This window comes from Ochotona curzoniae, unplaced genomic scaffold (assembly GCF_017591425.1).
Source record: "Ochotona curzoniae isolate NIBS_2020 unplaced genomic scaffold, NIBS_Ocur_1.0 contig_570, whole genome shotgun sequence".
NCBI lineage: Eukaryota > Metazoa > Chordata > Mammalia > Lagomorpha > Ochotonidae > Ochotona > Ochotona curzoniae.
Genome location: NW_024466475.1, coordinates 11102 through 35626, shown reverse-complemented (window position 1 = coordinate 35626; position 24525 = coordinate 11102). Strand labels below are relative to the sequence as shown.

The following is a 24525-nucleotide window of genomic DNA, read 5'->3' as shown; positions in this document are numbered from 1 at the left end:
TCAGAATCTCCTAGAGCATGTTCTTTTCTTAAAACCTTCCAAACAATTCCTCTCAGGTCTTAGGAGAATGATGTAGCATTTAGGGGCAAAGATGCAGCCCAGGAGCCCAGCACCAGAGGCCAAGATGGAGAAGACCTCCACGGCCACCATCACCTTCCCCTTGGTGCTCTGGTACACAGGCAGGAAGGTCACCCACACACTGCAGAACACCAGCATGCTGAATGTCAGGAACTTGGCTTCATTGAACGTGTCAGGCAGCTTCCTGGCAAGGAAAGCCACAGTGAAGGTGCCCAGGGCTAACGAGCCCAGGAAGCCCAGCACACAGTAGAAGGCAGTGATGGAGCCCTCGTTGCACAAGAGGATGATGTGTCCATGCTCAGAGTGTGCATCTGTGTCCACAAAGGGAGGAGATGTTGCCAGCCAGATGGCACAGAGAGTGAGTTGGATGAGGAAGCAGATGGGAATGACAGCGTTTGGGGCTCCTGACACCAGCAATCGCCTCATGGTCCTTCCAGGCTTCATGGCCTTGAAGGCCAGAACCACAGTGATGGTTTTGGCCAGCACAGCAGAAACAGCCACTGTGAACACCAGGGCAAATGTGATTTGTCTTAGGAGGCAGGTGGCTGTGTTGGGACGGCCAATGAAGAGGAAGGAGCAGAGGAAGCAGAGGAGTGAGATAAGCAGGATGTAGCTGAGGTTGCGGTTATTGGCTTTGACGATGGGTGTGTCTCGGTGCTTCACAAAGACTCCCAACACCATAACAGTGAGGAGAGTGAGGGTCAGAGCCATGCACGCCAGAGCCATTCCCAGAGAATCCTCAGAGGTCAGGAATGTCAGGAGCTTGAGTAAGCAGTGAGTTCTCTCCGTGTTTGGGTACTCCTGTTCTAGGCACTTGATACACTGTTCTGCATCTATAGGAATATGTAGAGTCTGGATTTCCATTTTGGAAATTCAGAATCATTCCCTGTTGTGAAATGGGTCAGCTCTGCAGTGTGCCTAAAATATAGATCAGTTGTGTTGTGCACTAGGGCACACTACAGCCTGTTTCTAGGGCAGAGTGCTCATTTGCTGATGGGAACAAACACATTCAAAGAGATCTTAACAGACATGTGCTAAGGTAGGCTCATTCTGTGACCTGATGAGGATCCCTTGGACATGGGTTCTTCCAACCTTCACCTCATCCATCCTTTCAGTCTGCCTCATGTTAAGTCCTGTGTCACCGTTGCATATTGCCTAGGGACATCAATTTTGAAGCCTTCTCTCCCATACGTAAGCAGACGCAAACACCTATGGCAGCCTTATTAAAACCAATGCTCTCAATTCTCATATTGTAAATAACAGAACATGTGCATCCTCATTTGGGATTTGAATATAGATGTTTGATGATAGGAAATCTGCATGATTTGTGATATTCATCAAGTTATTGATGGAGAAATAATTCTATTTTTCAAGTTAAGGCATATCAGTAATTTAAAAGATTTTAATATATACTCAAAGTGCCATTAGGTGTGTGGCAATTAATTAAAACACAGTTCTGATCCATCCTCATGTAAATGTGATATTCACAGAAGCTGAACCTATTCCATATGTTTCTGAACTGGGATGTTAAACAAGTTGTAATCAAGTTTCTATGTGCTCATGGAAAACTGGTGATTATGACACTGACATGGTTTAGTTAGAATGCCATTTATCTACCTGCATCATTCAGATGAGGACTCTTTTCTGGCTGGAACTGATACCATTCTGAATGAGTGCTGAGGCAGGCATTACTCTAAGGAATGCCAGATAAATACACAAGTGGCTACAATGAATCTAAACAGATAGATTGCATGAACAAATGCATCTGTGCATTGAAAGCTATGGTGCATTTGACACCCACATAGCTTGCAAAACACTTTTGTTTTCCTTTCATGGAGAAAGAATTAGGAAAGTAAAGCTATATGCATTGGAATTTCTACATAGTTTACCGGTCTGATTGGACATTTCTCTCTCTGCACAGAACACACAGGTGTAGCCGCAGATGGGTCTTCCTTCCTGTGGCAAGATCCTGAATCCTGGACCACAGCTCTGGCTACACACAGACTGAGGAGTCTGAAGGGGAAAGAGAAACCGTGGGCATGATTTGCTGCGTTATCAGTTACTCCAAATCATGTCAGTGTATTCACTCTCACAACATACATTTCATTTTAACTTGAAGGTCACAACTGAATCCTCTTCCCCTGTATTGGAGATGTTTTCTATGCATTCATTGCAGCACGACATCATGGTCATTGCTGCTTCTTTAAGCCTCTCTCAATTACAACAACAGAACCTAGCAGTATTCACCTCACAATTTTTTTTCAAACAGCTCCATTCAGATCTCCCAGGAGGTATCATACATCCAAACAGAACCTTACCTCCTTGAAGGCAGCAGGCCATTCTATCAGGTCTTCATGGATGAGCAGCCCCTGCTCATGTGAACTGGTATAGGAAAACTCTCCAATTTTCTCCAGCAAGCTCAATCCAGCAGGAAAATTCACAACATTCTGGATATCATAACGTGCCACACCACGTCTTGGTTCACACACGGATACATCATCTCCAGCACTGTTTCTGAACTGGAGTTTCCTCAGAACTGGGTAGAGCTGGAGGACAGGCAGAATTGGAGACAAGGAGAGTATCCAAGTCAGTTGTGGTTGGGCACAGGTGCTGAACAAGGCTTCTTTGTTGTGTTTGGTATCCAGATTCTCTTATTTGATAGGGCTTGGCTTTCTCTGGATGCTCAAACATTTCCTCAGGTCAGATGAATTAAACTCCTGTTCCTCATGTGTAAGAAATGCCTTCTGTACTTTTGCAGGGTAGTGGGTCTAATAGCTCAAATCCATATTCTATCATTCAAAGAAACTGTAGGCAATTCATTTCTATGCTCACAAATGTATCTCATTTCATCATGGTCTATTACTTCTGTCATATTGGGTCAACATTTGCAACAAAATGTAATGAGCTGGGGATCTCTAGACTGGTAGAAATACCCCAGCCAACCAGATAAATATCATTTCCCTGATTTTTAGAAATTGGTTTGCACTGTGTATAAACTATCAGGATGACATTCAGGTAATCTATTGACCCACTATTCATACCTTATAAATGGCATTACCCTACTTCCAGTTAATAAAAACATTATCTGCAATTTCACTCTTTATGATATGAATGTGCAAGTTTCCAGGAACATTCATATTTGTGGATGTATAGAATACCCACATATGATGAATCATTCACAAATATCAGAATTTTCAATATGATACAAAAAAATTTTAAGGAAAGGATAAGATGTTTGGCCAACATCTCTCGATATTTTAACGTTGATGAAGCAATGCTTGGCTTTGCTGTCACAATTTTTTTTTCTTTTAAACTTCATCCCATATTTCACTGGATCTTTGGTAGCACTGCATCCTACACTAGAACATTTTAAATGATTTCTAATTACTAAGTTAACACACAAGATCTGCAATGAATGGGTTCTCCAGGAATAGCAGACAACAACAGATGGAAATGCAACTCATGAAATGATCCCATCTACCTTACACCTGATCCTGCTGACTTTGATGTAAAAGAAGTGTAATGGTGTTGTATTCCAAAGGAACACCAGCTGAGTACATCAAGTGGTCAACAACTTCACATCCAGTGAGATGTTCACTACATGTACATCCTAGGAAGTGTCTCGTAGCCCTCAACTAATGTGCCCTAATCAACTATGTAAACATAATCAAAATAAAATAGCAAATAACAGAAATCCCAGGCTCTTGGCTTCCTCATAGCCCAGGCAGAGCCACTGGGGCCATTTGGGGAACACAACAACAGACAGCAGATCCTCTCTCTCAGCATTGTGCTTAACTCTGCCTTACAAATAATATGGAAATAAATGTGGGAGAAAACTCTAACGAATCTGCAGATGGAAGATTCTCTCCAGCACCCACTTCCAACTTAACTCTACTTTTCAGATAAATAAGTAAATACATCATTGTGGAAGGATAATCTGGCCCGTCATCCCAAGAAATCAGCTCCTATGAAGATGTAGACTTGGAATCTCTCTGAGCTAACAGCAGGGAGAGAAACTCCAAGCTAACACTCTCTGAAGAACACTGTGGAGGAAGTCAGAGTGACATGAAGGGAAAGGGACATGGGCAGATGCGTTCTTGCTATCCCTGTGGGTTCTCTACTCACCAGAGAGGGCTGAGGTGGAGAAGAGTTGGCCTCCAGTCCTCCTGTACTATTGGCCTTGCTCCCTTAGTGTGGAGATGCTCACAGCCTGTGGCTCCATGGGAAATGCAGGGACTTCCCTTCTGGTTTCTTGACACAGGAAGACAGTAGATATTCACATCAGGGGATGGTCCTCGTCATCTCTCAGGTGGATAAAGTGCTGACTGAGAGAAATTTACATGAAAGTATAATTGTACATATGTATGGGAATAGGAAGTTTATTTACGTTGCTGTTTTCACATGTGTCACAGCATGGAGACATTCCTTGGCAACTCCACAGTGGGCTTGGTGGCTCTGGAGGTTAACTTGGTGTGGCTATCTCTCTGTCTAGTCTGGGAAGATGGTAGAAAGTAGGGGTAGGTATTCCATGGGGCTTTGTTTAACCTCTAACCACTGGATCAAGAAGGGTCTCTTTAATAACTTCTATTCTATGTGGTGTTTGGGGGATTAGCTGTCACTGGGTTACCTACTTGGTATGCATTGTGTAGTTCACTGGTTATGAGATCTCCATTCTCCAGAGTTGAGAGGCGGTTAAAAGTCCGTTTGGGGTGTGTCTATCATTTCAAATTGTAGACATGACTTGGGTGCTGGTTTAAATTCTCCCCGACCTTGGTTCTGTCTCTGGATAGAAGTTTTGTTTGCTCTGATCCACTGGTGTGTGGTCTCTGATTTAGAAGAGGCTTGGTAGTCCCGTGATAGTACTCTGTCAACTCTCCTACTGGTACAGATAACACTCTGCTGGGATGACCCACATTGTAGGAAGGGCTCATCTTGTAGGAAGGACTCAGTTTTTCTTGAATGGCCTTCTCTCTATTTTGAGAGGAACAGTTTGATGCATTTTGAAGAGCATTTCACTTAGAAAAAGCATAGATGTCCCCACACTTACCTAGAAATAAATGTTTTCATTCTATACAAGGTTATGTTAAACAGTAAATATCCCTTTATATTTATTTGTCTTATGTTTTTCCATTGCCTGAACTCCACACAATATCATTTTCCTTCAGCGTGACAAACTAGTGCTTTCTCCAGTGTTGTTACAATGCTGAATGTGTCTAGTTTGTTTTTTGAAAGTTCTCCTGAAAAATATGTTTGTCTTCATTTGTGTAGGATATTTTTCAGGATTTTTACAAATTTAGGTAGTCATGGCATCTCCGTGATACCTTCCATCCTTCTAAGGTCCATTGGCTGACATGGTCCACCTCCAAGTCTCCACTCACCCGCAAATTTGCTGTCAAGCTTTGCTGGGGTAGAAGTTTTGCTTTGCAATTTTTATCTGCGCATTTTGCCTAATTTGTTCTGCCCTTTTTCCTCTGCTATGGTAGCAGAAGTGCTCCACAGGTTCCCATGGACTTACTCTGGTTCATGCCCTGCCTCCATCAGTGGATACAGTCAATTAATCCAGTCTGACTCTCCCACTAAACCAGTTCACATGCAGGCCATGTGCAGTTATTGCCCTGCCCAGCCTTGTCTGCCCCAGGGGCAGATCTCACACTCTCCAGCAGGAACAGTGACCCAAATCAGGGAAGTCCCCACAGAACCCCTACCAGGCTCAATCAAGCTCACCTCAGAGCCTCACGTGTACAGACCAGGCTTGTATGAACTGCTCAGCTCTGCATATGCCACTCGGGGCTTTAGCCTGGCCCAGCCTGGTCTGTCCCCAGTTCCAGCTCCTGCTGATGGATGCTGCTGCCCAAACCGGCCTGTCCTGCACCCCATACTTCTTCTCAGATCCGCGAGTAGGTGTTATGAACTGACCCAGTCTGGCATGCTCACATGTATGCCTGCAAGTACTGTAACCAGGCCAGGTCTAGACTACTTGCCTTCATTCTTCTGCTCACTTGCAGGGACTCAGTCCTGACAAAGGAGTTTCCCCAAGCTCCTCTATCAGCTCTCCTCCCAGTGACAGATCTTAAGCACAATAGTGTGTCCTCGGCCAAGGCCGAGTCCACTTCTTGTCCTGGCAAGAACAATGGCCCCACCCAACCAGCCCACAACCATTCTGGTTCTTACTGTTGGGTGTTTCATCCCAGGGACCCCTGGTTCACACCCCTGACTCAGTTGTCCTGTGTTTCAGTGGGAGCCAAGACCTAGCCCAGCCCATCTTCTCCATGCCTTTCTTAGGACCCAGCTGCTCCCTTTACCAAAAAAAATTAAAGTATGAAGCACATCGAGGGAACTAATTAGAGAAAGATTTGAATATCAAACGTTCTCCCTCCTGCCCCCAAGGAATTGAAAACAGCCCCACTTCATTCAGATAACATTAACTCATGATGGTAAGGCATATGAACATACGCTAGTATGGCAACCATGATAGCTTAAATTTCAACAGAACTCTTCCACCAGGTTACCTGGTCAAAGCGTTCCTCCTCTGGATCCAAAGTTTTGGGCTTATATGCTGCACTTTTCCTCCTAGAGTCTTATTTACCATACTGCATGAAAAACACTGGTATTAGTTGTAAAAATTTTAGGCTTCAAATGGAAGCATCAACACACTTGAGAAGCTCCTAGGACAGCCACTGAGCTGGCAGGAATTCCTCTAAGGCATATGGAACTTTTCACCCAGGTGATTGAGAAGAATAGATTTTAAGACTTTACAAAGGTAGCTACTCCTGGTTAGTTTCAGCTCATTTACTAATGGTCCACCTTCTCTACCCTGCCATATCTAGGAAGGTTACCTATCTGGCTGTGGATGTCGGTTTGGGTTCTACCTATGGGGAAGCCCAGGCTTTGACTCCATAAGGATGGAGTGTGCAGTCTGCCTTCACTCTATCTTGAAGAATCTAGCACTGGCTGCACATGACCTCTCAATAAACTCCTGGAATGTCACCCTCTCATTTCATCAGAGTTTGGATATCAACAAGCTACTGAGTACTTAACTACATTTTGAGACTTGCCTGTATCCTGTTCACAACTCTGTAACCCCTTTATGAAAGTTCTACCTGAATTGTCTTAGTCAGAGGGTGTCAGCCATTCCCTCCTGGGACTCTGGTCAGCCCACTCATCGAACATTACCTCTTTGCAATGATCCATAAGGCCCAGCAAGATTAGCAGCTGTCATATCTCTGACTATAACACGACCTACCCCTCCTCAGCTCTTCTACTCTAGTCACAGTTGCTGGTTTTGACCCTCTGCATGCTAAGACTGGTTTTAGTACACAACTTCACGTGGTACACTGTACCATCCACTCAGGTCTCTGATCAAATGGGCTTCACTGAGTTTTTCCCCTTTCCTGTTCTATATGAAATTATATTTCCAATCCCCTTTAGTTATCTCTAAGTATTTTCATGTTTTACAGAATATGTATTTTAAAAATTTTTAGTGTTGTCTCATCTCAATCAGGATGAAGTGTGTTTATGATAGGTCTTCACTTGACATACAGAAATATTTTTGACTAGTAGGAATATACCTGTTTTTCAAATATGGTTTCAAATCTGGATTGTACCAGATTTAAGCCAGTAAACTCACGCAGGTAACTGAAGTACAGCATACCCACTTTCTTATTCATAAGATGGGGATAATGAATGTACATATTATTATACAGGACCATAAAATAGGGTAATTATTAATAACAATAGTACAATGATGTTTAGTCAATAATCTTCATAAGGAATTAAAAGAGTGCTTATTTTATGAGAGGTGCTGTATAAATGTTTCACTATGTCTTATTCATGTATTATATCTTTTTCTATGTAAAAACATGGTCCCTTCACAAAGAAGAAATCATATGAAAATATCTAATCTTGTATGTGGATACAGCATATACAATATATAAATTAAATAGAACAGGATTACAGAAAGAATGTTAATGTGTATCCATAGTGGAAAATTTCACAACCTCCATTGCTGAATAATGAAATTGAATACACAAACTGTATTTGAAAACACAATTAAGCCGTGTTCACATACTGTGTCCAAGTAGCAGAGAATATGCATTGTTATTTCAAAGAAACATGAAACATGGATAAAATAAGTAGGTTTATCGGTTACTCCATTTAGCTGAAAGTTACTGCTACATCAACTCAAAAGTGAACCGCACATTACTTGGGGTTGAACTAAGTCAATGATGCATTGTTCTTAATCACAGAAGCAACCTGGAGCTGCTAGTTCATGAGAAGCTTCTGAGGAATGCAAACCACTGACTTTCTTCTTCTGTTTAGTGGACTGTGGCTTTTGTCACCATGGTCCAAAAAATGGCTCTTCAGATTCTAGACTATGAGACCACATGCAAAAGAATGAAAAAACAGAGAAAAAATCTTGTGTCCACCCACCCCCATCACTGACTGACCTACTCCTTAGGACTAGCACCGTGCAACAACACCTGGGTTAGCTTCAGGAAAACCCTGCAAAAGTTATTTTCACAACTGTTCATGAACAACTGGAATAACTTCTTTCTTTTTTCCCCCTTCTTTCTTTAAATAAATAAGCAAGGGAAAATGACTACTAGTGAACAGACTCACAGTCTTTGCCATGTTAGAACAGGAAGAGGAATAGTTGATGGATGTCATGTTCTTGCCTATACTCAACCCTGAGAAACACACTTGAAATCAGCTTCGGTTCCCAAAAAATCATTCTGGATGTGGGGATTGCTAAGTCTTCAAGTTCTTGAAGACTTAAATAATAGTGGTTTGAACAAAGACATATCAGTTATGCCCTGTGTAATGGACATGTGACCCAGCAAACAAGCTTAAAAACACTCTCTACATAGCTTTTAAGCAGATATCAGAAATTGGGGCAAACACTGATCCTTGGGATATCAAATGAAAAGGAAAACCTCATACAGGAGACCAAGATAGAGACAGACACAAACCTATGTTACGTCCTTCTAAGAGTTAATGGAGCTAATAACAATATGTCAATTAGAACTGAGTGGAACATATATACATGTTTAGCAACTTAGGCTAAGAAGGTATTAGAAAGTATTTTTTTTATCATGACAGGTGAATTATGAACAATTTATTTCATGGAGTTGCACATTGTTGACCCAATCAAACTGAACTTTCATTTCACTTTTCAAACTTTGAAGCTTAGCCCAGTGATTAGGCACTGGTGGGACGCACACAATAATCCAAGTGGTGAGTCAATGCCTTGGAGACTGAGGCAGTTGAAGTGCTAAGATTCTTCTCCACCAGTTGGAAGCCTGATTTTAGGAGAATGATTGGCAAAAAATTCCAGCAAGAAGTCCTCTTTGAGATAGTTCCCATGGAGTCACTCCCCATTGATTGAGGAGATGCCGCTACTGTTTTCAATATGTGACAGTCTTGATAAAGTGGCCCTTGAGTTAATGAACATGATTGCGTGTGTGTGTGTGTGTGTGTGTGTGAATCCAACACTCAATCTCTAAAACTTCCAAGTTTCTCAAAATGAACATAACATATTTGTCCCCTGGATAAAAACTTCAGAGTTGATAAGCTGTATACTCTAGAGGAGTTAGGAGAGTCCAAAGCAGGTTGTTTGTTCAGAGGTGTTTTGGCTCATCGTGGACACTGGCAGGTGCACAGCCTCAGGGCACAGTGATCCCCTGAGTTCTGATCACAAGGACAAGAGGCCATGGCCTCACTGATGGGATGAACTGTGAAGCATCTCCCTTTGGATTTGTGTCCCTGTGTGGCTCCGCAGACTTGCATACACTATCTACAAGTAGAAGGCATGCAGCAGGACTGGAGATGGAAATGGGGGTGCCCTGCATGCTGCTTTAGCCTCCACAGAAACAGCTGAACATGCACACAAAAGCCACCTCTAATTCTCCTACTATCTGCAGGTGCTTGGGGCTTGAATCCTGTAATGGGTTGCTATACTATGCCATTGCCTGTCATGTTTCTGTGCCTGCTCCTGAATGCTTGGGGCAGTTCCCAGGGTAGCCATCCCCAGTACTGCTATAAGCCATTGGGCTCCAGGATCGGCGCTGATGGAGACCTGCTTCTGGGTGCCTTTTTCCCCCTTTACTACATGAAACCAGATTCAGCCAGGATCCGTTTATCATTCCTAAGCCAGCCAAATAATGAAATAGCAGCAGACAGGTAAGCCCAAGGTTGACTTGTGTGTGAGCTGTGCTTATGTCTGTGTGTGAGTGTCTGCTTGTGTCTCCCTGTGCTTACTCCCTGTTCAGAATTATCAACAATGTATACAGAAGCTGCAGCAAGACACACAGATGGAGGCTGGTGTGTCCTTCGTTTTCCCTTTAATACTCGTCCATTCTCACTTTTCTATTTGCTCTCCCCATGCCTTCAAACACAGATTAATGAGAAAAGGCAAGAGTAAGAAATGGAGGGTGAAAGAGAAGAGAGGATATATTTCATATGCTCTCCATTGATCTGAGTCCTCACTAGCTCCTGAAATTTCTGAAATGAATGGGGCAGACAAAGCTTTAGTCTCAGCCTTTCCATCCCAGAGCTAACCACATGCAATGGTGATTTGGCATGAGGTCAGTGTAGGTCTAGGCTCTCAGTCTAAAGAATTGCTTTGAAAAACTGTTCCTGAGAGCTCAGCCTATTGTGTCTCAGACACACCACCCTCCATGCAACCTTCCACACACAGAGATCAGAAATTGGATCTTTCTCAGTACAAGACTTGTGAGCACCTGATGTTGATTCAAGGTGATCATCACTGTCACAGTCCCCATTCCTGTTTTCAGTGTGTCCCCATTTCTCAGTACTTCCATCCCGTCCAAGGGTGCTACCAGTTCACCTGGTGTGTCCTGGATCTTCCACAGATAAGCATTTCATATGAACTGACTCACAGTATTTGGGATCTTTTGCGAACGGCACCCATCACTGCACAATATATCTATGTTTTGTCCAGGCTGTGCCTTGCAGCATTTGCTTCTCACAGTAATTTCACATCTAGATTTATATTGGCATCCACATAATTGTGCATGTTTATTAAACATGACATGTTGTAAAAAGTGTATGTTTTTCCTCATTCTGTGTATAATGTTAACCATGTCAGCATCTATATGACTTCAATGCTTACAAGAAAATAATCCAAGAAGCTGTTTATGTCCTGTTCCATTGTGGCCTTGGATTGTAGAGTGAATGCCCAAAGTCATCATTCTAGTTATATTTTTTTAAAATTGACACACAGGCATCTTCCCCTAAATTACATAAGAAATTTCATAAAAGCAGTAGCAAAGGTATGTATGTATTTTGAGATAACAAAACTTCCAGTCCAACTTATACTAACCAGGAACACTTACTAAACCCCATCCTTCCACTCAAGCTAAATAAAAAACAATGCGCTGGAAAACAATGCAAAACTGAAAAGTTAGAATTCAGTGCAGGAGGAAAAGAATGAATGAAAGTGAAGGAAATGCTGTGAGAAGTCATGAGCCAAATGTTAATTATTCAGACAAATATAACTTAACCAGATGCTTTCATGGGAGTTGATATGTGGCAGTGCAACTTTCAGAAAGGGCTCAGGAAGATGGCTTTGCTGGATCTATTTAAGAGGAAAATACTCCCAAAATATTGGAATAACCAACAAGCCAGAATTTATTGAATGTATTGCTGAAATCAGGAAAAAGAGAAATGCTTTAAACTCTGTGTGTCCAGGTTGGGGCACATTGAGCTTTTCCTGGATGGCTCATGGAGGTGCACCAACAGAGATGTCCAAGAGCCATTCTGAAATCCTGCAGAGCTCTGCTGAGCTCCTCTCTACAGCTCCATAACCACAGCTGAGCCATCCAAGAATGGCACCTGATTCTGTCTATTGTTGCTCAATAGCACTGCTGTATGGCTGCTCTGAATTCCATTGTCTGATCCTCCTCTGTGTTACTGCTCCTCTGCTTAGGTGGCTGTGGAAGAACTACCAATATGTGCTGGCCTTTTACTTTGCCATCCAGGAGATCAATAGGGATGACCACCTGCTCCCAAACAAGTCCTTGGGTTTCCAGCTGTACAATGCCTTGGCCAGTGAACAGTACACACTGTTGCATGCCATGCACTGGCTGACAGGGGACCATAGCTTGACTCCCAACTACAGGTGCCAGACACAGAATAAATCAGTTGTTGTCCTTGCTGGAACAAGCTCAGTGTTCTCTGCTGAAATGGGGACCATTTTGGAGCTCTACAAAATCCCACAGGTGAGTGGAATGTGAATTCTGTTGAGCAAACTTTTAATCTCCTCCAGTCACTGTGACATGTTTCATGAAATGAAAATGTAGAAGCATCTAGCTTCTATTTGGAACTCTCCTAGGATCATGACAGTTTCAAAGGACTCCATAGTGCCACTTAGATCAGAGGTCCTTCATGCCCTCTGTCTAACTCTGCCCCCCTCATATCCCATCCAGGCCGATTTTAACTCAGATTCATAGCTAATTTCACTGGTTTGATTCAAAGTGAACCGAGTGTTTGTGCCTGTGTGTGTGTGTGTGTGTGTACGCGTGTGTGTCTGTGTATATCTTTGAAAGCTGAGAAACAAAAATAAATGTTGTAAGCAATCAGGGGTTGCATCAAATACCGGGTCCCTGCAACCATGCAGGAAATTCAGAAGAGGCTCCTTGCTTCTTCCTTCATATTGCCTCAGCACTGGATCTTGTATCCAAAATTCAAGCCCCATCTATTCTTATCCTGGATGATGAACTCACACATTTCCTCTAATGACACAAATGAGGTTTCTCATGTAAAACATGCCCTTCTCTGTGCCCAGAAGATGCATCGTGGCCATCTCAACTGGAGATTTTCCTTACCCAATAATATTATGTTCTCTTTGTGAGACATATTTTTTTTCATATGTTTCTCATGACAGCTAATACTGATTTTCTTTCAGCTCACTTATGGTCCTTTTGATCCCATGCTGAATGATAAGAAGCAGTTCCCCTCACTCTATCAGATGGCCACCAGTGACAGGTCTCTGGCCCATGCCATGATTTCCCTTCTTCTGCGTTTTGGCTGGACATGGGTGGGACTCTTGGTGTCTGATGACATGAGAGGAGAGCAGTTCCATCAGGACATCCAAGCAGAGATGGTCAAGAGAGGAGTCTGCTTGGCCTTTGCCATCAAGCTCCCTGAGACAAAGACAAAGTATGAAAACTCTGACAGCTCTTTCCTTTATTGGCTCAGCATTTCCTCTGCAAATGTGCATATCCTGTACAGTAACATCAGGAGCCTCTTTACCATGGAACAACTAGGTGCATTCTATCTAACCGTGGGGAAGGTGTGGCTCATGACAGCCAAGTGGGACATTGTTATGGATGAGACACATCACATGTTACACTCTTTCCATGGGGGCTTTTCCTTCTCACCCAACAAGGGCAAAATCCCAGGACTCAAAACTTTTCTCAAGACAGTGAACCCGTCCCACTACCGAGAAGACTTCCACTTTGGTGAATTGTGGTTTCATTTTTTTAACTGCCTACCTGCTGGGTCAGGTTGTGGACACATAGGAATCTGCCGTCCCAATGTTTCCCTTGAAAATGTCCCAGGACACATTGACATGCTGACCGTGTCTGACTCCAGCTATTTTGTGTACAATGCTGTGTATGCAGTGGCCCACGCCCTGCATCGGGTGTTTCTGGAGAAAGAAGAAATGGTTTTCCCAGAAGACACAGCTCAAGCTCTCATTCTTCCCTGGCAGGTAAGGCTCCTGCACAACAGGACATGCACTCAGCATCACATGGCAGTAGCATCTCACCAGGATATATTCATTTTGACATCAGCATGATAAGTCATGAAAGAAATCAGACTCTTTCTCAGTGTGCTGTATTTCCTGGGACGATTCAGGGTAGCAATGTTTATAGCTGCTTTATAAATCACCTGACAGCGACAGAGCTTTTATTCTCTATTACAAACATGATAAAGTATGACTGTTTTCCTTTGGGTCTGGTTTATCCACAAAGTTTCCTAATCTCCAGTTCAGTGCATTTTGTTTCAAAGTTGAAGATTTTATTCTGTCTGGTGTCTGAGGAACATTCCACCTTGATAATACACCACCTTCTGTTTCTCCACTCATAGGTGTGGATGGACATATAGCTTGCATCCATATTTCAACATGGATTTGACTGTTCAAGGCATGTTTCCATGACCAGGGTTTATCATTTTTTCTTCCTGTTAGGCTTGTAAATACGGTGAGGCAAAACCTCACTGTGCTGATGTATTTCTGGTCATGTCTGTTTCATCCATGCACATGCCTATTCATATCCTTAACCCACATATTAATGGGATCATCTTCTTGTTATGATTTTCTCTATCCTGGTATTTTCGGGATATCATATCTGGTTGAACACATATAAAGATGTCTACCTTTCTTTTTTTTTATTTGATGTCTACCTTTCAATTCATGGAATTGTTGCTTTACTCTGTTGAGTACTGTCACACAAGTTACTTAGCTGGAGAAACTCCTGTGTAAGGTTTTGTTTATTGCTTCTTGGCTGAGGTCAATCCTCATGCATTTCATTTTCTCTAGTAATTAGATCGTTTCAGGTGTAATATTTAGTTTTTCCACAAATCTTGATATGATATCTAGATGTGGTCTGAAATAGAAGCCTAAATTCTAACATCTGCATGTAGAAATGTAATTTTCACAGCTTACTTTTGAATCCAGCTTGGTTTATTAAGAGATCATTTGCTAAATATGAGTTCTCTGAGCATTTGTAAATGCAATGCACCTCTCTTGATATATAAATAAAGTCCTCTGGATTTAAACCCTGCCTTATTACAACTTGTTACCAAGAGATACTACGATCTTCATGCATGTACAGTAAACTGTACTAATCAAATTAGTTGAGTTAATCACACAAAGGGAATGTCTCACAAAAGGCATGCTCACATTTTTGTCATTAGGTTTCTATGTAATTTGAAATCAAGAAAAATTGTGTCACTGTATAATCTCTAGGCCTACTTGCAATAAGAGCTCACACACAATTGGGACATGCTGGCCTCACATTTAAAGCAGTAAGTTAATGGATTATGAAGGTGAGCATAGAGAAGCTAATGGAACATTTATGAGTTTAGTTCACATCAGTGGAGACAGTAACAGCAAATTATCCTGAATTGAACTCATGCCAGAATGACTGCTCAGACCACTGAGCATTCGGCCATTATTGTCTCAGGGCATAAAGTGAAGGAAAAGGAAGAATTTCCTAGGCCATATGTGCCGCCCATCTCTAATTGGATTGCTTTCCTATTTCTAACTCTGCTTCCCATCCAGCTACATCCACTTCTGAGGACAACACAGTTCACCAACAATGCTGGGGATCATGTGTCCCTCCACAAAGCAACACCTCATCAGGAACACTACGACATTCAGAACATTGTCAACTTTCCTGCAGGCCTCCGAGTGATGGTTAACATTGGAAAGTTTTCCTCTGGGAGTGGACGTGACCAAGACCTGGTCATCAGGGAAGACATGATAGAATGGCCTGTTGCATTCAAGGAGGTATGGTTCTGGGGAGAATTCTGGACATGCTCAAAAGGCTCTGGGTGGATGAGGATTAATTTTTATCTCACACCTTCAGAGTGGAGCACTGGTATATTAAAAAGTCACAGGGAACTAAATTCCGTGAGTCTAAGAAAATGCTTACTGCCAGTTTTCTTTACATCCACTCTACCTGGGTCCTTTAACAACCATTGAGAACAGGCAATCCTGGGATGATAGGGATGCAGGGACATCTGTCTTCTAGGCAGCTTACACAGTTGACACAGAGACATAGTTTACACCATGCATAGTTATAAACAACAAGTCACTGCTTCTAAAGTGTTGTCTAAGTCTCATGAACCTTCATTCCTTGTCTCGATGATAAGCTACAGTTGCTTGAAAAGGACAAAAGAAAGCACAGCGGGAGTGTGCTAATAGTACTCTGGCAGAGCCTGTAACATAGGCAATATTCCAAGGGGCCAAATGTGCCTGCCTTCAGGGGCTTGTCTCCATGCACCCAAAAAGAACTAAAGCATTCCTCCCAAGGTTCACACCCCATTGACCAGTACTCAGCTCACACTCTTGTAAACTCTTGGCTACAAGTTGTGTAATGAGAGGACCCTAATGGGAACCTTAAATAAAAACCCTGTTCTCAGTGTATGGTGATAGATGTGGGTCTATCCTTTTGTTTCTACAGGCTATCAGCCAGTTGTCCCAACAACATTTACTAAAGAGGCCTTCCCACTTGCTTGAGCTATCATTGGTCTTTTTGTCAAAGATTAATTGGCTGTATTTGTGTGGGTTCCCTTTTGGTGCTTCTATTCTATTCCATTGATCTTCCTTTCTGTCTTTGTGCCAGTACCAGGCTGTTTTGATAACCACTGCTCTATAGTATGTCCAGAGGTCCGGGATTGTGATTCCCCCTGCTAACTTCTTATTTTTCAGGATGGTTCTAGCTATTCGTGGTTTTTTGTGTTTCCAGATGAACTTTTGAATCATTGTATCCAGTTCCGTGAAGAATGTTTTGGGCAATTTGATTGGAATTGCGTTGAAAATGTATATTGCTTGTGGTAGTATAGACATTTTAATGATATTGATTTTGCCTATCCAGGAGCACGGGATGTTATTCCATCTTTTGAGGTCTTGTTCAATTTCCTTTTTAAATAGTTTGTAGTTTTCTTCGAATAGGTCTCCTACGCTTTTGGTTAGATTGATTCCCAAATACTTCATACTTCTCTCTGCTATTTTGAATGGTATCCTGTTGGTTAGATCTTCTTCCATCTTGGTGTTATTTGCGTACACTATGGCTGTTGATTTTCGTTCGTTAATTTTGTACCCTGCCACTCTGCCAAACTCTCGTATAAGTTCTAGCAGTTTCTGTATTGAGTCTCCTGGTTTTTCTATGTATAGGATTATGTCATCTGCATATAGTGAAAGCTTGACTTCTTCGTTTCCTATACGTATGCCTTTGATTTCTTTTTCTTGTCTTATGGCCTCTGCAAGTACCTCTAGGACTATGTTGAATAGCAGCGGTGATAGCGGGCACCCTTGTCTTGTTCCAGATCTCAGTGGGAAGGGTTCTAGCTTTTCTCCATTCAGTATGATACTGGCGTTGGGTTTTTCATAAATTGCTTTAATTATGTTGTGGATTTTCCCATCTATGCCTACTTTGGCTAGAGTTTTTAGCATGAAGAGGTGTTGGATTTTGTCGAAAGCTTTTTCTGCATCTATTGAAACTATTATGTGGTTCTTGTTTTGCAGTTTTTGGATATGGTTTATAACATTTATGGATTTCCGAATGTTGAACCACCCCTGCATTCCAGGGATGAATCCTACTTGATCCGGATGAATGATCTGTCTGATGATTTTTTGAATTCTATTGGCTAGGATTTTGTTGAGAATTTTAGCATCAATGTTCATCAGAGAGATAGGTCTGTAGTTTTCCTTCTCTGATGGTTCTCTGTCCGGTTTTGGGATTAAGGTGATGTTGGCTTCATAGAATGAGTTTGGGAGGGTTGCTTCCTCCTCTATTGTTTTGAAGAGCTTGTAGAGGATTGGGGTTAGTTCTGTTCGGAATGTTTTGTAGAATTCTGTAGTGAAGCCGTCTGGGCCTGGGCTTTTTTTCGTTGGGAGATCCTTGATGACTGTTTCAATCTCTACCTTGGTTATGGGTTTATTTAATTCTGCAGTTGCCTCCGGACTGAGTTTTGGTAAGTGGTGGGAGTCCAAGAACTTTTCTATTTCTTGGTGGTCCTCAAATTTGTGGGAGTACAGTTCTTTGTAGTAATTTCTAATTATTTTCTTAATGATTGCAGTGTCTGTTGTTATGTTGCCTTTTTCATCTTTAATGCTATTGATTCTCACTTTCTCTTGTTTTTTTTTTTGGTCAATCGGGCCAGTGGAGTGTCTATTTTGTTTATTTTCTCAAAAAACCAACTTTTTGATTTGTTGATTTTATGTATAGTTTTTTTGATTTCTATTTGGTTTATCTCCTCCCTTGTTTTGATGATTTCTTGTTTCCTATTGTGCGTGGGACTCTTCTGCTGCTGTTTTTCCAGATCCTGGAGGTGTGTGGTTAGTTCCTGTATTTGGCGTCTTTCTTGGGCCTTGACATGCGCTCCGATTGCAATGAATCTACCTCTTAGCACTGCTTTGGCGGTGTCCCACAAGTTTTGGAATGTTGTATCAGAGTTTTCATTGGTTTCCATGAATTTTTTGATCTCATCTTTAATTTCTTCTCTGACCCATTGTTCGTTTAATAGCATATTGTTCAATTTCCAAGAGTGCCTATACTTCCTGGGGAGTTTTGAGTTGTTGATTTCCAGTTTCATCCCATGGTGGTCTGAGAGGGTACATGGTATGATACTAATGTTTTGGAAGTTGTTTAGATTCGCTTTATGTCCTATCATGTGGTCGATTCTGGAGAAGGTGCCATGCACCGCTGAGAAGAATGTATAGTCTGTGGCCTTAGGATAAAAAGTTCTATATATGTCTACTAAGTCTAGTTGTTCTATTGTTTGTGTGAGCTCTGTTGTTTCTTTGTTGAGTTTTTGTTTCGTAGACCGGTCCATTGTTGTTAGAGGTGTGTTGAGATCGCCTACAAGAATTGTGCGGGTGTCTATGTCTTCCTTTAAGTCTGTAAGTAATTGCTTTACGTAACTAGGTGCATTAAGATTCGGTGCATAAACATTAATGATGGTGATTGCTTCTTGATGGATCATTCCTTTCACCAGTATAAAATGGCCTTCCCTGTCTCTTTTGATATTAGTTAGAATGAAATCTATTTCGTCTGAAATTAGGATAGCTACCCCAGCTTTTTTTCTCGTCTATTGGCGTGAAATATCTTTTTCCATCCCTTCACTTTCAGTTTCTTTGCATCCTTTCTGGTTAGATGCGTTTCTTGTAGGCAACAGATGGTTGGGTCTTGTTTGATGATCCATTCTATTAATCTCTGTCTTTTGATTGGTGAATTTAGACCATTTGTGTTGAGAGTTAAAATTGAGAGTTTGCAATTTTGCCCTGCCATGTGATTGTGTTGTGTGTGTGTTGTTGCCTATGTAGTTGTCTTGTTTGTGCAACTTTTAGTTTGGAGACCTTCTTATTTGCCAGCTTTGTTTGTGATTTGCCTCCTTTTTGTCCGGGACTAGTGCATTTCTAAGGAGACTTTGCAGAGCTGGTTTTGTGTAGACATATTCTTCTAGTTTTTCTTTGCTATTGAAGTATCTGATTTCGTTCTCATATACAAATGAGATCTTTGCTGGGTAGATTATTTTTGGTTGACAGTTGTTTTGTTTGAGGACTTGGAAGATCTTTGTCCATTCTCTCCTTGCTTGTAGGGTCTCTTCGGAGAAGTCAGCAGTGATTCTGATGGGTTTTCCCCTGTATGTGATCTTTTCTCTACTTCGTACTTGTCTCAGGATTCCTTCTTTGTCTTCATTGGAGTAGAACCTGAGCACCGTGTGTCTGGGTGAAGATCTCTTTGGATCATGTCTGTTGGGAGTTCTCTGTCCATCCTGTATGCGGGGTGGATTCGTGTTCCAAGTGTTTTGGAAGTTTTCCTGTATAATTTCATCAAGCACTGCTTGCATCCCAGATTCTCTTTCTACTCCCTCAGGGAGGCCGATGATCCGAATATTCAGTTTTCTAAGGTAATCCTTCATCTCTTGCATCATTTTATTAGTTTTGCTGAGGTTTGTCTCCAGCTGTTTAATTCGCTGGGCACTTTCATTTTGTGTGTCTTCTGTTTCAGAGATCCTTTCCTCTGCCGCATTTATTCTGTTGATGAGGCTTTCAATTTTATTATCTTGGGCATCCAGTTTGGTTTTGATTTGTTGTATTCGGTGATTATGCGGTTCTGGTAGTCTTCCAGCTTTGTGTCCACGTCTCTGAGAAATTTTAGCATTATTTTCATCAATTCATTTGCTGGTAACACGTCCATGTCTTCATCTCGCATCGCCGATATTGATAATGGCTTTTGGCCCATGTTTGGTGGGGTGCTGGCTCTTTCATCTGGAGCACAGTGTAAGCAACAATAAAAAAAAAAACCCTGTTCTCATGTCACATTTTGGCCCAGAGCTATGGTGCCCCTTGCACATGCATGAGTAAGTGTGTATTTCAGATGCATGGAGTGGTTGAGTGACTTGAATGATAAACGGTGATGAATACAAATCCATTGCCATAGGCATACATCTGCATTAATGAAATGAATGTGATCAGATCCTGACACTATCTGGGAATGAGTTGGAAATCTTGAATGAACATCAAGAAACACTAAAGTCAAGGTTTATGTGCCATTAACAGGACCAAGACTGCAGAAGGCATGGTGATGCAGGTCAGTCTTGTGATGGTGATGGGGGAAACAGTGGCATCTTCTCCAAGTGTGTCGTGATGTGCCAAACCCTGACCAATGCTTCTTGATGCTCCCGCAGACTCCAACATCTGTGTGTAGCCAGAGCTGTGGGCCAGGATTCAGGAAAAGGCCAGAGGAAGGATCGGCTGTCTGCTGCTACACCTGTGTTTCCTGTGCAGAGGGGGAAATTTCCAATCAGACAGGTACAAAACACATAACTCACCCATGAAAACTCCATTTTCTTAGGCATAGTGGCAGTGGCATCACAGTGCACTGTTGTTCTCCAGGCACACGTTCACTCACTCTTTCAAGATAGGTGATTTAGTGTTACTAATGGCACCTCATTCTATATGACCTACTACCTAACAGTGCTCACTTGACACGTTGATTCTGTTAGGGAGCCTCCATCACCATCCACTGCTGCATGACACAGTCTGCACCAAGTCCTTCGAGTAAATCACACTGAGTTCTAAACAAGAAGCAGGAGTTGTTTGTTGTCAGCACTGTGTGTGGATTCCTAGAAGGCATGAAATCAGCACTTTTCTATACACTGCTGACAAACAGGGAGCTACTGCACATACACTGTTAGGGAGCTATTGTATTACTTCCTGGTTACATCCTTGACGTTGTGCACATGCGGAGCACTCAGAACCTACACCCAACATTGTCCTTTAGAAGTAGAAAACAGAACAAGAGAAGAATAAAAGACAGTGAAAAATGAAGGTGCAACATGCCAAAACATGTGCATTTTGGTCATCCTAAGTTTTGCACAAGCTCAAGATATCGAATTAGCTATCCAAATCAAATGCACTGAGCACATGAAAGTGCACTAAGACTCATTGAGAAAGAACTTTATGGTCCAAAATATCCTAAGTAAATCAACCGTTAGACAAATCTTCAGATTTCATTGAGTGTCTCAATGCCAGTCATGGCAGCTGACACAATATTTTGATTTCAGTTATTTCAGACAGCAAGAAGACCAGAAAATAATGATTTCTATTTTCAACACTCATGCAGTTAAAAAATGTAAAATGTGGCCTATGGAACAATATACACCTGTTTGTACCCAGTGTTTCAGTAAGACTGATGACAGAAGTGCTTGTAAATTCCATCAAAATTGACAAGCACTTTAAGACATGTAACACAGCTCTATTCGGAAATATTGCAGAGATATGTGACCTCTTTAAAAATATTTATTTCTTTATTTGCAACGCATTGTAACAGAGGAAGGTGGAGAAACAGAGGTAGACAGAGAGAGAGGTTCCATCTCCTGATTACACTCTCCACATGCACAAAATGCCAAGCAGCAGCTGACCGAGGACTGAAATCAGGAGCTCTACTGTTGACTTTTCACGGGTGGTGGATTCCTGGATGGTTGCTTCATCTTAGGACACTTAGTCAGGTGGTGAGCAGAGAGCTGCATCAGATGTGGAACAGCCAGGACTCCAACTGTTGGGTTGCTGTCATCACAGGTAGTGGATTTTCAGACATAACACCAGCACTGAGGCTCATATTCCTGCATGAGCATCATGTGCAAACACTAAGAGCATTGATGCCAGTGTTACCCAACTAACACCTCTCTCAGCATTTCACTGATATTTCCTTGAAACAGAGACAAATCCACTTACCAACCTGGCCCTGATGATGTCTTTCATGCTATAGAAGGCCGAGGGATGTATTTCAAGACATACTATCTTGTCTGACACTTAGAGTGATCCTGATACATGGTGTGAAGCAAAAATGTGAATATCCCATGCCTCCATTTGAACACGAATGGAAAGCTATAAAAATTACAAACTGCAATAATGATGATGAAAAAAATATCACTAACCAAAATAATCTCATGTTAATATTGCAGCTTCACTCATATCATCCCAGCATTTGAATGCAAGAATTGGCAGGCTGAGTCCAAGGTTGAATTGAGAGTCCTGTTTAGAGTGTATCTATCATAGAAGTGAGAGATCATTTAATTCTCCATCTACGCGAAAAGCTTCAAGCAAAGGAACAGAGAAAACAAAGGGGGCATTGTAGAGTGTCCATTTTCCAAACAGGGAAAGATTCTCAGTTAATGCAAGGGAAATCATGAGTCTCTTTCTGTCCTACAGATGCAGAGCAGTGCATCCAGTGCCCAGAGCTGGAGTACACAAACAAGGAGAGAACTCACTGCCTCCCCAAGCTGGTGACTTTCCTGGACTTTGAGGATTCTCTGGGGATGGCTCTGGCATGCATGGCTCTGGCCCTCACTCTCCTCACTCTTATGGTGTTGGGGGTCTTTGTGAAGCACCAAGACACACCCATCGTCAAGGCCAATAACCGCAACCTCAGCTACATCCTGCTCATCTCACTCCTCCTCTGCTTCCTCTGCTCCTTCCTCTTCATTGGCCGTCCCAACACAGCCACCTGCCTCCTAAGACAAATCACATTTGCCCTGGTGTTCACAGTGGCTGTTTCTGCCGTGCTGGCCAAAACCATCACTGTGGTTCTGGCCTTCAAGGCCATGAAGCCTGGAAGGACCATGAGGCGATTGCTGGTGTCAGGAGCTCCAAATGCTGTCATTCCCATCTGCTTCCTCATCCAACTCACTCTCTGTGCCATCTGGCTGGCAACATCTCCTCCCTTTGTGGACACAGATGCACACTCTGAGCATGGACACATCATCCTCTTGTGCAACGAGGGCTCCATCACTGCCTTCTACTGTGTGCTGGGCTTCCTGGGCTCATTGGCCCTGGGCACCTTCACTGTGGCTTTCCTTGCCAGGAAGCTGCCTGACACGTTCAATGAAGCCAAGTTCCTGACATTCAGCATGCTGGTGTTCTGCAGTGTGTGGGTGACCTTCCTGCCTGTGTACCAGAGCACCAAGGGGAAGGTGATGGTGGCCGTGGAGGTCTTCTCCATCTTGGCCTCTGGCGCTGGGCTCCTGGGCTGCATCTTTGCCCCCAAATGCTACATTATTCTCATAAAGCCCGAGAGGAATTTGTCGAAAAGCTTCAAGAAAACAACAGGTTCCAAGGGAGTCTGTCAGTTTTCTTAGGAGTTTTTGACTGAATTACATTCAGATGCGAAAAATAACAGGGGTGACTTTCTCTCTGAATACTACTTGTGCAAAGTAAAATTAGCCTAGCTGCTGCATAGAATGAACGTCCACCTCTGGCTCTGACCTGCTCTCTGATCTCTGTTTGGGTATCCTGGTTCCAAACCCATGAATTGGTTTGACTCCTCTTGTTGGTTCTTGTCACAACCCTGAAATAAATATTGCAATGGAGAAATATGTGATATAGAGTCGGAAGGGTCTCATTTTGTCCCGATTCTCTGTGTCAGTCTCTCTCAAAATTAGTAATAAGATTTAGAAAAATTTCTTGTTTGAGTAAAAATATTCATGATATGAATCAAATCTGAGGTCATGTACCAGATACAAAAGCCCGTCACTTTATGTTACATGTTTTTTTCTGCGATGCCAGAGATTGAATTAATTTGGATTATTTACTAATGTGGGGTCAATATTGTATATTTGATAAGTCAATTAATACTCACTGGTTTTATGGTCTGCACCCCGGGCTTGCTGAGTGTCAGTTTTTGGCCTACGGGCATTTTAAGGGATTTTCTTTTCCAGGATATAAATTTTGCTTAGTGATGCGAACACTGTATGAGCACCGTATGAACACTGGATTGGCCCAAAGCATCTTGATCAGTGCTGCCTTAACACTGTTCTAGAACATTCTCCTTATCACTTTGAATGGATTGTCCATGTCTACAAAGTACTGATACCATAATTGTATGTTCTTTGCCCATACAGCCTTTTTGGCAATACCTCTGCTTTATAAGTTTTCTCTTCAATCGCACATGTGCACACCATGTTGTTTTGAATCATATTAAATGTCACATCCAGAATGAACAGGTTTAGGTTGACGCACGCGTGGCAGGCAACTATCGCCACACTCCTGGGGCACATCCTGATTTGGTACAGTTTGCTCATATGTTTGCATAAGAATCTCCTCTCTGTGGCCTGGATGTGGTTTCATTACTCTGTAAACAAACAACATACACTCTCCAATGCCTTTGACCTCAGTTTATGCAACCAACCCTCTCC

The 24525-nt window shown here is 42.3% G+C and overlaps 2 protein-coding genes across 2 annotated transcripts; one reads left to right on the top strand and one right to left on the bottom strand.

Moving 5' to 3' along the window:
- Nucleotides 1-597, bottom strand: LOC121162840 (vomeronasal type-2 receptor 116-like; the record flags this gene model as incomplete). Its single annotated transcript, XM_040990078.1, has 1 exon — nucleotides 1-597. A coding segment is annotated over one exon (597 nt), but the record flags the coding sequence as incomplete, so codon positions are not given.
- Nucleotides 598-718: 121 nt separating this feature from the next.
- On the top strand, nucleotides 719-23469 carry LOC121162839 (vomeronasal type-2 receptor 116-like). The gene is made up of 6 exons (XM_040990077.1): nucleotides 719-852; nucleotides 12026-12317; nucleotides 13004-13810; nucleotides 15383-15610; nucleotides 20518-20641; nucleotides 22544-23469. Exons 1-6 carry the CDS (start codon nucleotides 719-721, stop codon nucleotides 23467-23469), a joined length of 2511 nt encoding a protein of 836 aa, XP_040846011.1.
- The last annotated feature ends 1056 nt before the right edge of the window (nucleotides 23470-24525 follow it).

Bases quoted from the DNA above. Each gene is read 5' to 3' on its own strand.
- LOC121162839 (XM_040990077.1), top strand. From the start codon at position 719: ATGGGTGTGTCTCGGTGCTTCACAAAGACTCCCAACACCATAACAGTG. The intron at 13,811-15,382 runs GTAAGGCTCCTG...CTTCCCATCCAG, and splicing joins CTCTCATTCTTCCCTGGCAG to CTACATCCACTTCTGAGGAC. The intron at 15,611-20,517 runs GTATGGTTCTGG...ATGCTCCCGCAG, and splicing joins GGCCTGTTGCATTCAAGGAG to ACTCCAACATCTGTGTGTAG.